The following is a 14263-nucleotide window of genomic DNA, read 5'->3' as shown; positions in this document are numbered from 1 at the left end:
CCGAAAGTATAAATACAGCTGCATCTCATGCAATTTTATGTCCAAAAAATGAGGACGTTGAGAAAGTCAATTCCCAAGTCATGGATTTATTGATAGGTGACTATACTGAATATATCAGTGATGATTCCATCGATCCTGATGAAGCTGATGACCTCGATCAATACCCACTTGAGTTTTTGAATTCACTAACACCAACTGGTATGCCTTCACATCGGCTGAAACTTAAAATTGGCACCATTGTCATGTTATTACGTAATGTGAACACGAACAAAGGTCTCTGCAATGGTACGCGGCTCATTGTCACTGCCTTACATGCCAATATCATACTGGCTAAAGTAATTAGTGGGTCAGCAGCAGGAAATGTGGTATTCATTCCACGAATTGATTTGTGTCCATCAGAGACTGGATTACCTTTTAAATTAAGACGGAGACAATTTCCCATCAAGCCCGCATTTGCAATGACCATAAATAAATCTCAAGGCCAGACCCTCCATCGAGTTGGCATTTATCTACCAGAACCTGCTTTTGCCCATGGTCAATTGTATGTTGCTTTTTCCAGGGTGAAGCAATGTTGCAATGTGAGGGTTAAAGTGGTTAATACACCACTTCAAGGACAATTATTGGCTGATAGTACTAAAGTCTTCACACGTAATATTGTGTACAAAAATATTTTAGTTTAAACTTAATTTTCTTTTTTTTCATTATTCAGTTTTTCTAATAACATAGACAGCAATAGGCAAATTCTATGTGTAGAGATAAGGAAAAAAATAAAAAATAAAAAAAAATGAGTGTAGCCATAGACATATAGATTTTAAGAACTTATGTAGGAAATACGTATATAACATACGTACTCATTAGCATATAGGGTTAATAACTCTATATCATATCTACATAAATTTAGAAATATGATATATCAATACATATTTTTATAGGTAAGTAGAACACACATTAAGTACAAGATGTAAGATGTGTATCATTCAAATGCCTGTATTTGGTGATAGGAACCTGTATTTGAAGCTCCAGCAGTATAGCTGCTGAGAGATTTCATTTTGTTTTTAAAAAGGGTGAGGTTTTTGTGAACAGGTAAGAGACGGGTGGGATGGCTGTTCACACACATCTCTATCTTCAGGTGTGTTCTGTACATAGAAATAGATATATAGATAGGTACATTTTTAGATAGATAGGGAAAGAATAGAGATTTTGCTTTCACATCAACATTTTTCTGCTATTTGGAGAATTTATGGTGGAAAAAAGGCTATTTCTGCACTTCCTGCCTAAGGGCTGACCCACGCCACTCTTGCTGTAAGTTGCATGCAATGTATACGGAATTTGTACTTCACTTGCGGCAGGTGCGGCACATGTGGTTTCTGCTGTTTTCGCCACAAAATCTCCACTTACCAGTGTTTTTGCTGTGGCTGCATTTAATGCAATTGCCGAAGCCGCGTTTGCTGCATTTACTGCAAGTTAACTCCAAGCTTCATCTACATTGCATGGCACTTGCTGAAAGTGTGTTGTAGGTCAGTTCTTTGGTGCCAAGTGTGGAAGTTGTATTGTTTTTAACATTACTTCTGCAAATATCAGAAACATGCAGATGTGAAAGAGGTCTGAGTATTAAGAAATAAGAATCAGTTAGTTAGGACCCATTAGTTCAAAGGCTACCGTGATGTGGTTGATGGGCATGCTTATATTAGCCCATCGGTGTACTATGAACGTTGATTTCTTAAATTTTACACTTCTGTAAAAATAAACACAAAAAATTTGGGTACACAAAAAGGCTTTTATTTCTGTTGTACCTATTAGAATTATTTAAAATGAAGGCTAAGCCCAAGAGATGATTAAAAACGTTTCATACCAACCCATCAGATGTAAAATTACTGTGAAAATACCTGATGGGCACACAAGTATGCGCCAGTATGGGTACTAAGAGCCTTTCCACATAATAATGAAATATTTTAAAATGTCATAGAACATACCAATATACATAGTTATTGATACATATTATTTATTATTTACATTATTGTTCTTAAGCAAAGAACCGTTGCTGTGGCATTTGCCACAACACGCAAAGTTGTCGTCTGATGTCTTTCATCCCTCCCCTCATAAGCATGTTCATGGATCCTGTGTAACTGTACCTTAAATAACAAGAATTGTCAAGAGCTGGTGAGTGCAGCCATTTTTTGTTCTTTCTTACTATTATTTATTAATTGTATTATTCTTACATTTGAATAAATAAAGTATATATGGATTCTAGACTCCCGATTCTTTAGAATCGGGCTGCCATCTAGTGTACAATAAATCATCAGTATTTGATGGAATGTTTTTCTGTCACAATGGTGTACAGTCCATTCTTGATGAGCGCTGAAAATACTCAGTCTTATTGAGAACGGCCGCAGCACACACAGGGATAGATTTATCCAAACCAAATTTCCATAACAAACAACATGATTTCCTATTTTGAAAACATTCATTTTACAAACACAAACACAAAAAATTGGACCTAATTAAAATTTAATTTATAAAATTATAAAATCTTAGTTGCTTGAATCAAAGATTAGGCATCCCAAAAAAGGACATTGGTAGATAATGGGTTAAGGTGGAGGGTGTGTATACTTCTACCCATTCAGGGGGCTGATCCCAGGGAGGGTGGGAAGAAGCCACATGTTTAGTCTTGGAGTTCGGAGAGGACATTAAAGGGAGAGGATTGAGAATGATGTCCTGGAGCACATGGATGGATGGCCTATGGAGTTTTGGAGATCAGCTGCCAGCTGGGCTGGACACACGTGCTACTGCTGAGTGATCTGTCGTCGGGATTCCAAGAACTTTCTTAACTGGATCTGTTGCTTCTGGATAGAGAGGATTGAATATTTCAATATTCAGTTCTGATTACAATCGCCGAATTTGCAATATTCGCCAAATAATTGGTCGAATATTCGCTGAACATAACCGAACGCCATTTATTTCAATGGGAGGCAAAAACAAACGCGTATCCAACACCTTTTAACAGCCCCAACTGCTGCCAAAATACATCAAATAAGGGACAGACAACAGGAAAGTGGCCTCAATTCACCCACAGTACAAACTGTAGCAAGACACTGCAGCAATCAGCCAGGCATGAGGTATCTGGGTCTGAGACAGCATTTACAGCTTTGAATTGAACATCACAGGAAGACAAGGTAGGTGAGGGATCGGTGTAGGCCTCCTTTGATGGGAGCCCTGATACCACATGCAACACAGTAGAAATAGTATAATAGGGACTGACAGGTCTTCCACTACACCAAATCCAGCAGATGGACACCCAACCAGGAGTGTTCACATTTCCAAACATTATTGGAAGACAATACCAAAGTGGCATCAATTTTACCACAGTAGAAATAGTATAATAGGGACCGACAAGCTTTCCACTATGCCCATTCCAGCAGATGGACACCCAACCAGGATTGTTTGCATTTCCAAAAATTATTGGAAGGCAATACCAAAGTGGCATCAATTTCACCACAGTAGAAATAGTATAATAGACACCGACAAGTCTTCCACTATGCCCATTCCAGCAGATGGACACCCAACCAGAATTGTTCACATTTAAACAAATGAGGGACTTACACCACAGAAGTGGCATAAATTTCACGAGAGTAGAAATAGTATAATAAGGACCAACATGTCTTCCAGTACAGCTAACCCAGCAGATGTAGACCAAACATGACTGTTCTTATTTCCACAAATTTGTGATAACATCAGCAGCAGCAGCCACATTTGATGAAAGTTAGGCGGTCTACACCTTCAACGAACAGCCCTTATCCATCAGTATGCCACCAGCAGCACTGAAGACACATTCTGAGAGAACGCTGACTGCTAGGCATGATAAACCCTCCAAGACTTGTGAGGCAAGATCAAGCCACTCATCCATTTTGGAATTCATATTCAGTTCTAGATACTCCTGCACCATCCTCTTCATGTGTAAGACTTGGACTCTGTTGTTCTGGTGCATGAGCTGGTCTAAAAGAAAGTGTCAAAAGGACTCAGAAATTGCTTCTTCCACTTACACCACTGCTGCTGCAGCTAATGTTTTAGCGTTGATGAATTGACATGCCTGAGGTTGGAAGTTTAGAGCTGTGATGCGAACTGTGCTTCATTGCTGTCTTGGGGGAAAACTCTCTTAAGGTTGTGTTAAAGCATGTTTAAATACTCCAGCATTCGAGGGCCAATTTCCAGGGCAGGAAGCATCTGGCAATATGGGGTTTTATAATATGGATCTAACAGAGTGGCAGTATTCTTAATCATAGCTATACAAGGATCATGTTGCAGATAGTGCACTAAGAAGGCACTCATATGTCGGGCTCTACCATGAGGTCCAAGCTCATGCTGTGTTGGTGGCTGGGTAACAATGATGCTTGTTTCTTCCATCCCCTCCCACCAACCACGAAGAACATAGAGGGGAGGATTATCCTCTTCATCTGACAGTTGCTCACCCATCACCTCTTCCTCCACCATTTGTTCCTCTGATCTTGCACCTTCAATAAGTTTGTTATCATCAGCCCCCTTGATTCCTGTAATCCACCCTCCCTCAGCACCCGCCAATGTGATGAAAGTCTGGAACTTGGAGACAATGTTATCCCTTTCGCATCCTCCTCTGCCTCCCCCACTTCTTCTGGGACCACCAGGCTTTTCAAAGTCTACTCCAGCATATAGATGACCGGAATAGTGATGCTGATGGCAGCGTCATCAGCGCTAACCATCTTAGTAGCCATTTAAAAACTGTGCAGAAGGGTGCAGAGGTCCTTAATTTGTGCCCACTCCAAAAACGTGATATGTGCCACGTCTGTACTGCATTGGCCCAGGCTATATGACATGACATACTGCGTCAGGGCTCGTTGCTGCTGCCACAGATGCTGCAACTTGTGTAGAGTGGAATTCCACTGTGTCGGCACATCGCATATCAACCTGTTAACTGGCATGGACAAAGACCTCTGTATCAATGCAAGTCGTTGACCTGAGGGGTGCGAACAGTGGAAATGAGCACACAGCTTATGTGATTTCTGGAGCAGCTCACCCAGGCCAGGATTATGGCAGAGAAAACGTGGTACCACCAGGTTGAGGAAGTGTGTGAGCTTGCCTCGCCGTAAGGCCGCCACCAGGTATGCAGCATTATTGAATGCAGGTTCAGAGGAGACAGCCATTGATCAAACTCAGCCTGGAGAGCTGTCCACAACTCTTCAGCTGTATAACTGCGATCTCCAAGGCATATCAATTTAAATACTGCCTGATTGCAGTGTGGCTTACTGTGGCTACACAGTATGGAGGTGGTGTAGATTTGTTCTGCACTGTTAAAACGCATGTCTCGTTAAGGCAGTGGTTGAGGGTGCAGGAGGAGATAGAGGAGGAGGCAGAAGCAGTGGAGGAAGTGTTAAAAGTACAGGCTTGTCCTTCAAGCCTTGGGGATTCCAAGACTTGTGGAGCAGTGCCTGCCTCCACAGCCACCAGAGTCACCCAATGCCCAGTAAGGGAGATGTAATGCTTTGGCCATGCTTCCTCATCCAGGTGTCTGTGGTGAAATGTACCCTGGCAGGCATAGGCTTAGTCAAGGAACAGGTGAAGTTGTCTGCGACATGCTGGTGTAGCACAGGCACAGCTTTCTTAGAATAGTAATGGCGACTGGGTAATTGGTACTGGGGGACTGCATTGGCCATCAGCTTTCAGATACCCTCTGTATCTTCCATGTGGAAAAGCAGCATTTCCGTGGCCAACGAATTGGAGATGGTGAAGTTCAATCTCTTAGCTTTGTCATGCTTAGGAGGAAACAATCTTTTATGTGACCACAACTGCAGATCTGTGGGCTGGCTGCAGTGCTGAGAGAGGGCAGAGTATGGTGAACCGGACAAACTGCTGTACTATGAGAGAGGTGCAGGCAGAGATGTTACAGTGGATTGAGAAAGTTGTGGTGTGCTCGTACCTGAGATGGGTCTAAAACAGCAGGCATGACATCATCTGTTACAGCTGATGGTGGGCTCTCATTCAGTGTGACTGGAGCAAGTAAAGAACCCAAGGTTCTGTGGTTAAACACCTGTGTCTCAATAGTTGGCATGGTTAATGAGGAGGAGGAAGAAGCAGCAGATGCGATTGATTGGGCGGTTGATGGTTTTTGAGGTCCTCTGGTCTGCATTTGTGCGCAGTTGGGTTTCAACAGTAATGCATGTTGATTGTGAATATGAAGGTTCATACATGCAGTAGTCAAATTAGTGCACTTTTTACCTAAACTAAGTTTTTTTTTGCATAGTTGGCAGATTATGTGAGTTGGCTCATCCTTTGCAGTGTCAAAAAAGGCCCGGACTAGACAACCCTTGCCAACCCTACAAGCAGCAGACCTGCATACACTGCTGGTCACAGCCACAGTTTTGTTGAGGATGCATTGCTCGTTGTGACTGCATCACTACGTGTCTGCAACGTATAGTGCAACGTAATCTCCTAATCTTCCTCCTCAGATGACCTACTAAGCTGTGTGCCTGTATGTTCACATCAACTGGGATCTAACACATCATCATCCTCTGTGTTATCACATTCCTCGCCTTTGGAGTCGCCCTTCTCTTCCTGCCCTGACAGCACAGTACAGTCCGTGTGAGCCTCAGATATCTGAGTCTCATCAGGATCACTTCCCCCTGGGGTTGTCTGATGATGACGGTCAGGATGTTGCTCAGACCCTACTTTGTCCTGCCCCAATCCAAGCTAAAAAATGTTGGACATCGGTGCAGATTTCCTCTTCTAGTCTCTGTGAAGCTTTTCAGTGCACTTCTGATGACCATGGCATGGAATATGTGAACAGCTCTTCAAACTCACCCATTTGTGGTTCCATACAGTCAACTGTACTTTTGGAGAGTTGGGAAGCGGGGGCAAGCAAGGGGAATTTGGGTGCCACCCCTGTGGACTGTACTGGGTGTGATGTTGAGGTGGAGGAAGAGGAGGAGAGGCCACTTGAAGTTGCGCTTACCATCCACTCGAGCATATGCTCTTTTTGGTCCTCATCAACAAGGCGTACTGCTGTGCATCTGCCAAAGAAAGTTAGTGGAGTAGCCCATCCAGTAACAGAAGTTGTCAGTTGTCTTTGCACAGAACGTAATGTTGTTGGTTCACTAGTGCTTTCACTAACCTTACCACCTACCTCACTTACACCTTGAGCACCAAGCCTAATTCCCCTTCCACCAAGGCCTCGCTTTTTCCCAGGCATGTTGCTCAGATAGTGTGGTAGAAGCACAGTATTAGCAACAAAAATTAGATTTTAAACTATGCATCACCTTTGCAAACAGCGGCAGTAAATTCCAAGTTGAAACATGGCGTGCTGTATTGCGTTAGTCACAGAAGAAAAAATAGTTTGAGTGTGGATGAAGCCTGTATGAGAAAGAAGATATGCTACAAACAATTTGAAAGTCAGATGTCTGCTACTGTATGATGTTAAGAACACATTCATTTTTTGTGGCCTCTGGATCAGGCCTCTATAACACAGTAGATGTTACAAAATACAAAATATTTGAATGTGAGATATCCCCTACTGTGTAACATTTAGCAACAGAAACAATTTTTTGATTATGTGTGTGAGGTGTGCAGACAGCTTAATTTCAACCCAACAAAATGACAAATTGTGATACAACGGGCTGTGTAACATAACAACTGATTTTTTTTTTAATGGGCGCTAGGTCTGCAGACAGTGTCATATCACTACAGTATTAAATGATAAGGTGGGATACAGCAGGCTGTTTCATATTTATATAATGAAAAAATATTATTTAGAATGTTGTACTCGTGCATTGAGCACAATAGCAGCAGTTTACAACACACTTGCACAAAGCTGATATTTGTGCCACCTGAGTATGGCAGAGCAAAAAAACTGAGCTGCTGCATGAGTTATCAGGGATCCAAGCAAAGCAGGCACTCAGCGGTCCCTCACCCAGTTCGTCTTATTTTAAACTTAAATTAAAAACTATAAATCCTGACCCAGACCCTGATACCTCATGCATGGCCCATGACTGACTACTACTGTGCCTTTCTAAAATTTCTACTGTGGGTGATTTGATCAGTCAACTACCTGTGTTCATCTTTACATTTTTCCAACATTTCTAGTCTACCAAGCTATTTGAGCCACCTGAGTGTGGCTGAGCAAAAAAGCAGTTTGAGATGTTGCATGAGGTATCAGGGCTATGTGCAAAGCAGGCTTATACAGGTCCCTCACCCACTACTGTGGGTCAATTGATGCCACTTTTCCTGTTGTCTTCCCCTAATTTTTGGAAATATTTGGACTCCAAATTGAGTCTCCTTCATGTGTGTTACATGAATTTGTCAGGGCTATCAAAGAATGTATCAATGTTTTAGATAGAAATTCTGGTCCAAGCCCTGTCCTATGCATCCATGCTGCATAATCATACTAGTTGTACTCTAGGTCAATTGATGCCACTTTTCCTTATGTCGGTCTCTAATTTGTGCTGTTTGGCAAGCATTTTACCACCCCTTAAGGTGTTGTCTATGCATTTGGTTTTGCCTCCCATTGAATTGAATGGAGTTTGCATATGTTCGATTAACTATTTGGCAAACATATTCAGCTTACATCTGGACTTTTGACGAACCAAACTGAACCTTGAAAGGTTCGCTCATCTCTACTGCTGAGCAAACAGGTGTATGCAGTTTTAGGGAGAGTTGTTTGCCAAATACAAGTATAGCAAGGATTATACTTCAGCTTCTGAAGAGGAAAACTCCCCGAACTCCCCTTTAATAACATTTAGAAATATTGAAACCATGGGAAGAACTCATTTTACATTTTTAATATTATTTTAATTTAATTTACATTTTTTTATTTTATTGTAATGCTTTAAAAATCACAGGCATCTCCAGACACACAATTTGCAACCTTTAATGAAAATATAACTAATAATATTTTTCCATATTTCAATATTAAATGTGCAGATTTTTTTTTGCACGGCAAACAGCACATTGACAGCACACTGGCCAATATTAACGTATGTGCAGGAGCATATATGCAATTTTTCACACAGACTAATGCACTATTCTGGTCAGTTTTGCAGACCACAAAAGTGCATGAAATAGCAGAAAGCTCCACAATGCAAACCAGCACACGGGGCGTAGTTACACCCACTATTTATGAGCGTGATTAGACATGTTTTTAAAGCATCTGCATCTGTTCTTAGAATATTAAAAGGACACATCTAATGTTTTTTAATAAAAAATCTACAGAATTATTTTATTAATATTAACAACATTATAATTACAACAGAAAATAACCTTTAAAGATAATCTTAAAGAAAGCCAACATATACTTTTTCAATGGATTTTGACTTTTTTCTCCTAAATCTGTAAATTAAGTGACACTTTTGTGGTATAACTCGGTGCAGAATCTGAAAAAAAAATTAAAATAACAATATTTACTGTATTGTCATCAAAAGAATAAAGGAATTTTATAGTTTATCAAAGTTTCAAATATTCAAGAATAGTACGTTGTTAAAGTGACTGTGCATTTGAAAATACAATTATGTATTTAAAGAAACAAACAAGGAAGTATTCCAAAAATCATCATATGTTCCTTTCATACCACATTATTTTGCTCTCTATGTTTATACTATACATGAACATATCCTTGTAATATTAGCAAAGTTAGCATAAGCTATGTTTATGTAATTTTTTAGTTTATGTTTTATACATCATTAATACTTTCTTTCAGTATAGGTATTTATGTTATAACTATCAATCAAAAGTTTGGGCACACCTGTACATGCAATGATTTTCCATGTTCTTATTGGAATTTGTACATTGTAAATTCACACTGAAGGCAGCTAAAGCATGCAGTGATACTAATAGAAGTAAGGAGTAAATAAGCAGATGTGAAACAAACCAGAATATATGTTAAAATGTTAGATTCCTCAAAACACCCCCATTTTACTCTGATGATAGCTTTACAACTTCTTGGCATTTTCTCAATGCCAATTTGACCATTCATTTCTGAGTCTTGTAATATCCTCTTGGCAGTTAATGTTGAGATGTGTTTGCTTATTGGTGTCTGTGCATCATTTAGGAGGACTGTTGTGGCACATAATTCTAATAAACTTTTCCTTCTCAGCAGAAGACGTCATTAGTGTACCCTTCATGGATTTGTTCTCATGAAAGCAGTATCCTCAGTTATTGATGTTTTTTTCTTTATAAATATGCTTGAGTATACCTTCAAGGTTTTAGCAATTCTTCTTGTCTTTTCTATTTATTTAGATGAGTGGTCCTTGTATCACTGTTATATGGGACTATGTATCAACACTACTTCTTCAAAACACACCTGATGGTAATAAACCTTTTCTGAAGGTTGATGATTCCATAAATGAACTCTTGATGTTTCATACTTTTTCACTGGAAACCATTCCAAGAACCTACCTAATGACAGTGCTTGAATCTCAAGGGGGTATAAAGCTGTCATCAGAGTAAAAGAGTATTTTATCCCCTTTGAGACGAAGCCTGTTTTCACCTAAATGACGGCCAATTTTTACAATTCTGACCACTGTCACTTTATGTGGTCATAACTCTGGAACACTTGAACGGATCCCGGTGATTCTGAGAATATTTTCTCATGACATATTGTACTTTATGATAGCATTAAAATTTCTTCGATATGACTTAATTTGTGAAAAAATAAATTATCCACATATTTACAGAAAAAATAATTACAAAATAAGTTAGCATCAGAAAATATTGCTCCTCCCACCAAGTCATGTACAATATAGCTAAAGGGGAAAATTTGGACCCCATAGGATCGCTGAGGATCTGTAAGAAAAATTCTGAATTAAACATTAAAAAAATATGTTTCAATAAATACGTAAGTGATCCAATCATAAATTGCTTGACTCGGTCAGAATAATAACTGAATCATTCTAAATAATAGGAAATCGCTCGAACAGCTAGATGACGAGGGATAGAAGAATAAAGATGAACCACATCACATGTAAAAAACTGATAATTTTCTTCCCAAGCTCAAAACTTTGCAAAACAGAAGATGCATCCTTGAAATATCCAGGAATTCTAGAGATAAGTGGACTTAAATGATCATCAATTCATGAACTTAAATTTTCATTAAGTGATCCAATACTGGAAATAATCAGACAGAGGGGTGGAGGAAACAAATTTTTATGGACTTTGGGAAGTCCATGAAAGACTGGAATGATTGGATGATCAGGTAAGAGGCACTTGCTCACTTTAGTATTGAAAATACTTAATTCCACACCCTTACTTACAATGGTAGATAATGTCAATTTAAATGATGAAGTCGGATCACCAGCAGAATCATATATGTGGATGAATTGTCCAAAATGGTCTTCACTAGATTAGTATATAATGCAATGTCCAATATTACAGTACAACCACCTTTATCAGATTGTCGCACTACAATATTAGAGTTGAAGTTCTTTAATGGCATTGCGCTAATCAATAGTCAAATTATTGTGAAAATCAGATTTTTTCATTTCAGCATCTAATGCCATCAACTCTTTCTCTACCAAAGATTGAAAAACGTCCAAGGAAGAGACTCTTGACTGTCACAGATAATAAGATGTATTGTTAGCAATTCTGATATAGCAATCCTGAATAGAACATGGATTAAATCTCAGATCCTCTAGGACAGGACAGGAACTGGAAACTTAGTAGTTGCACCAACACTAAAAAAGAATATTGCTCAGGTACCTCCCAACAGGTAGAGGTGCCTTAAGTACTAAGTGCCTCCCAGCAATTGGCTGAGGACACATTAGGAATGCACGCACTGTCTCTTTAAGAACCAGAAAGTTCCATTGCGTGTGCCCTAAGCATGCTACTAGGAAGCATGCAAAGCAAGCAGAGAACAAGGATCTTACAGCATGGCCAGGGGTGGTGAGTAAGTCGGTGTCCATGCATGGTGGGGGATGGGAAGCCATGCAGGTACGTAACACATTCTGGTTGGTGTTACACGTTTCTTTTTGTTTCCATATGTGTTATTTTGTGTTTTTTTCTCTTAAGTCTGAATTTATAATGTGCACTTTTCAAGTATTATTATTATTATTATTTATTTATATAGCACCATTGATTCCATGGTGCTGTACATGATAAGGGGTTACATACAAGTTACAAATATCACATACAGTAAACAAACTAACAATGACGGACTGATACAGAGGGGCGAGAACCCTGCCCTTGCGGGCTTACATTCTACAGGATTATGGGGAAGGAGACAGTAGGTTGAGGGTTGCAGGAGCTCCGGTGTTGGTGAGGCGGTAGCTCCGGTGTTGGTGAGGCGGTAGCTCCGGTGTTGGTGAGGCGGTAGCTTCGATAGTGATGAGGCAGCAGCGGTGTCAGTGCAGGCTGTAGGCTTTCCTGAAGAGATGAGTTTTCAGGTTCCGTCTGAAGGATCCGACTGTGGTTGATAGTCGGACGTGTTGGGGCAGTACAGGAAACCATTGCATTAACAGATGTGTCCAATCGTTTGACTGGTATTCTGTATAATTTGTATATTTTTTAAATATACTCCTTAAATCTGCAATTCTCTATTTGTTAGCTGACCTGTAGTGTACTGAATTTTGGAGTATTGAAATTGCTTCCATTTTTATAATTGTCCTAACTGCTTGTTCAGTAAAACCTGTTACAGTACATAAAGTATTGGACAGTTTAAACATCAATTTCTCTGTGTTATACAAATACTATTGTGCAGTCTTCTATATACTGTAGTTATTTATATAATAGAAGACATTTGTGTGTTTTGTACTATATAAGGGTAAACATTTATCCCTGTTCTAAGCAATAGATCTTCCTGGAGGAAATTGTGCTACTAAAGATACTCTTATCTAGCTTGATGCTCTGGAACAGAATATTGGCGCCATGAGTTCTCCTTTTATAATAGGTGATGCAAAGGAGCCATTAACTTTTTTGCTTTAAAATCTCAGATTTCGCCATTGTCAGTTGTAAGTTTTAAATGTAGCTGTGCCTAAATTGAAATATTTTAAAAGCATTACAAAAAGAATTTTTTTTACTTTGGTTAACACTAATTGTAAAACTACTATATACTTGATATACAGCAAAGATCCTTAATTAATGAATTATCATTGACAGAAAATGATGAAGGGCTTTTTTTTGAGGGGGGGAATTATTGCAATTACACATATTTTGTTATACACATGTTTATTTCCTTTGTGTGTATTGGAAAATCGTAAAAAAAAAGAAAAAAAAGCAAATTGGACATAATTTCACAAAAAAAACCCAAACTCATCTGTAGCAAGTAACAGGTGTGGGGAATATAAAAATCCCACCTTAAACCAGATAAAAAGTTGACTCAACCTTTGCATTGTTTGTCTGAGTGTGCCACACTAAGGAGAACATAAAAAGAAGAGAACTGTCTGAGGACTTGGGAACCAAAATTGGTGAGCAATATCAACAATCCCAAGTCCATCTCCGGAGATCTTAATGTTCCTTTGTTCATGGTGCGCAGCATAATCACAAAGTTTACAACCCATGGCACTGTAGCTAATATCCCTCGACGTGGACAGCAGAAAAAAATTAATTAAAGGTTGCAATGCAGGATAGTCTGGATGGTGGATTAGCAGCCCCAATCAAGTTTGAAAGAAATTCAAGCATTCCTGCAGGCTCATGGAGCTTCAGTGTTAGCGCACTGCCAAAATGTACGTGAGCAAGCCGAAATACTTCTGGAAAAGTAATTTGTGGACAGATGAAACCAAGGTACAGGTTTTTGGTAAAGCACACCATTCTACTGTTTATCAAAAATGGATTGAGGCCTGTAAACAAAAGAACAAAGAACCTACAGACAAATAGGGCAGAGCTTTGACTCTGTGCAAGGCATTTGAAATCAGAAGATAGCCAAAGGATTTTGGATCACAATGCAAACTGGGTTTGCATGCTAGGTCATGGGTAGTGTTGAGCGATACCTTCCGATATCGGAAAGTATCGGTATCGGATTGGATCGGCCGATATTCAAAAAATATCGGATATCGCCGATACCGATACCCGATCCCAATGCAAGTCAATGGGACCAAAATATTGGAATTAAAATAAACCCTTTCTTTCCTTGTAGGTTCATTCTACATGAAGGAAAACAACAAAGAATAATGCAGGATGTATTTGGGGAGGTGGCGGAGACATTAAAGTCATAGAGGTTTAGCCCAATCAAATAGAATAGCCTTATTTTTTTTCTTTTTTAAAGACGTTCGTAGTGACAAAGATATTGACTATGTAATTTTTTTTTTATTTTGTC

The 14263-nt window shown here is 39.4% G+C and overlaps 1 protein-coding gene across 1 annotated transcript in view; it reads right to left on the bottom strand.

Annotated features, from left to right (window-relative positions):
• Positions 1-8789: 8789 nt before the first annotated feature.
• The window catches only part of LRRC2 (leucine rich repeat containing 2), a 759557-nt gene continuing 754083 nt past the window's right edge, over positions 8790-14263 (bottom strand). Inside the window, exon 9 of the mRNA XM_069745466.1 lies at positions 8790-9392. Coding sequence (XP_069601567.1) covers positions 9343-9392 — 50 coding nt within the window. The 3' untranslated portion in view covers positions 8790-9342. The remainder of the gene's footprint in view (positions 9393-14263) is intronic.

Source organism: Ranitomeya imitator, chromosome 1 (assembly GCF_032444005.1).
Source record: "Ranitomeya imitator isolate aRanImi1 chromosome 1, aRanImi1.pri, whole genome shotgun sequence".
Taxonomy (NCBI): domain Eukaryota; kingdom Metazoa; phylum Chordata; class Amphibia; order Anura; family Dendrobatidae; genus Ranitomeya; species Ranitomeya imitator.
Note: the sequence above shows the minus strand (reverse complement) of the source record. Positions and strands in the feature narration are given on the sequence as shown.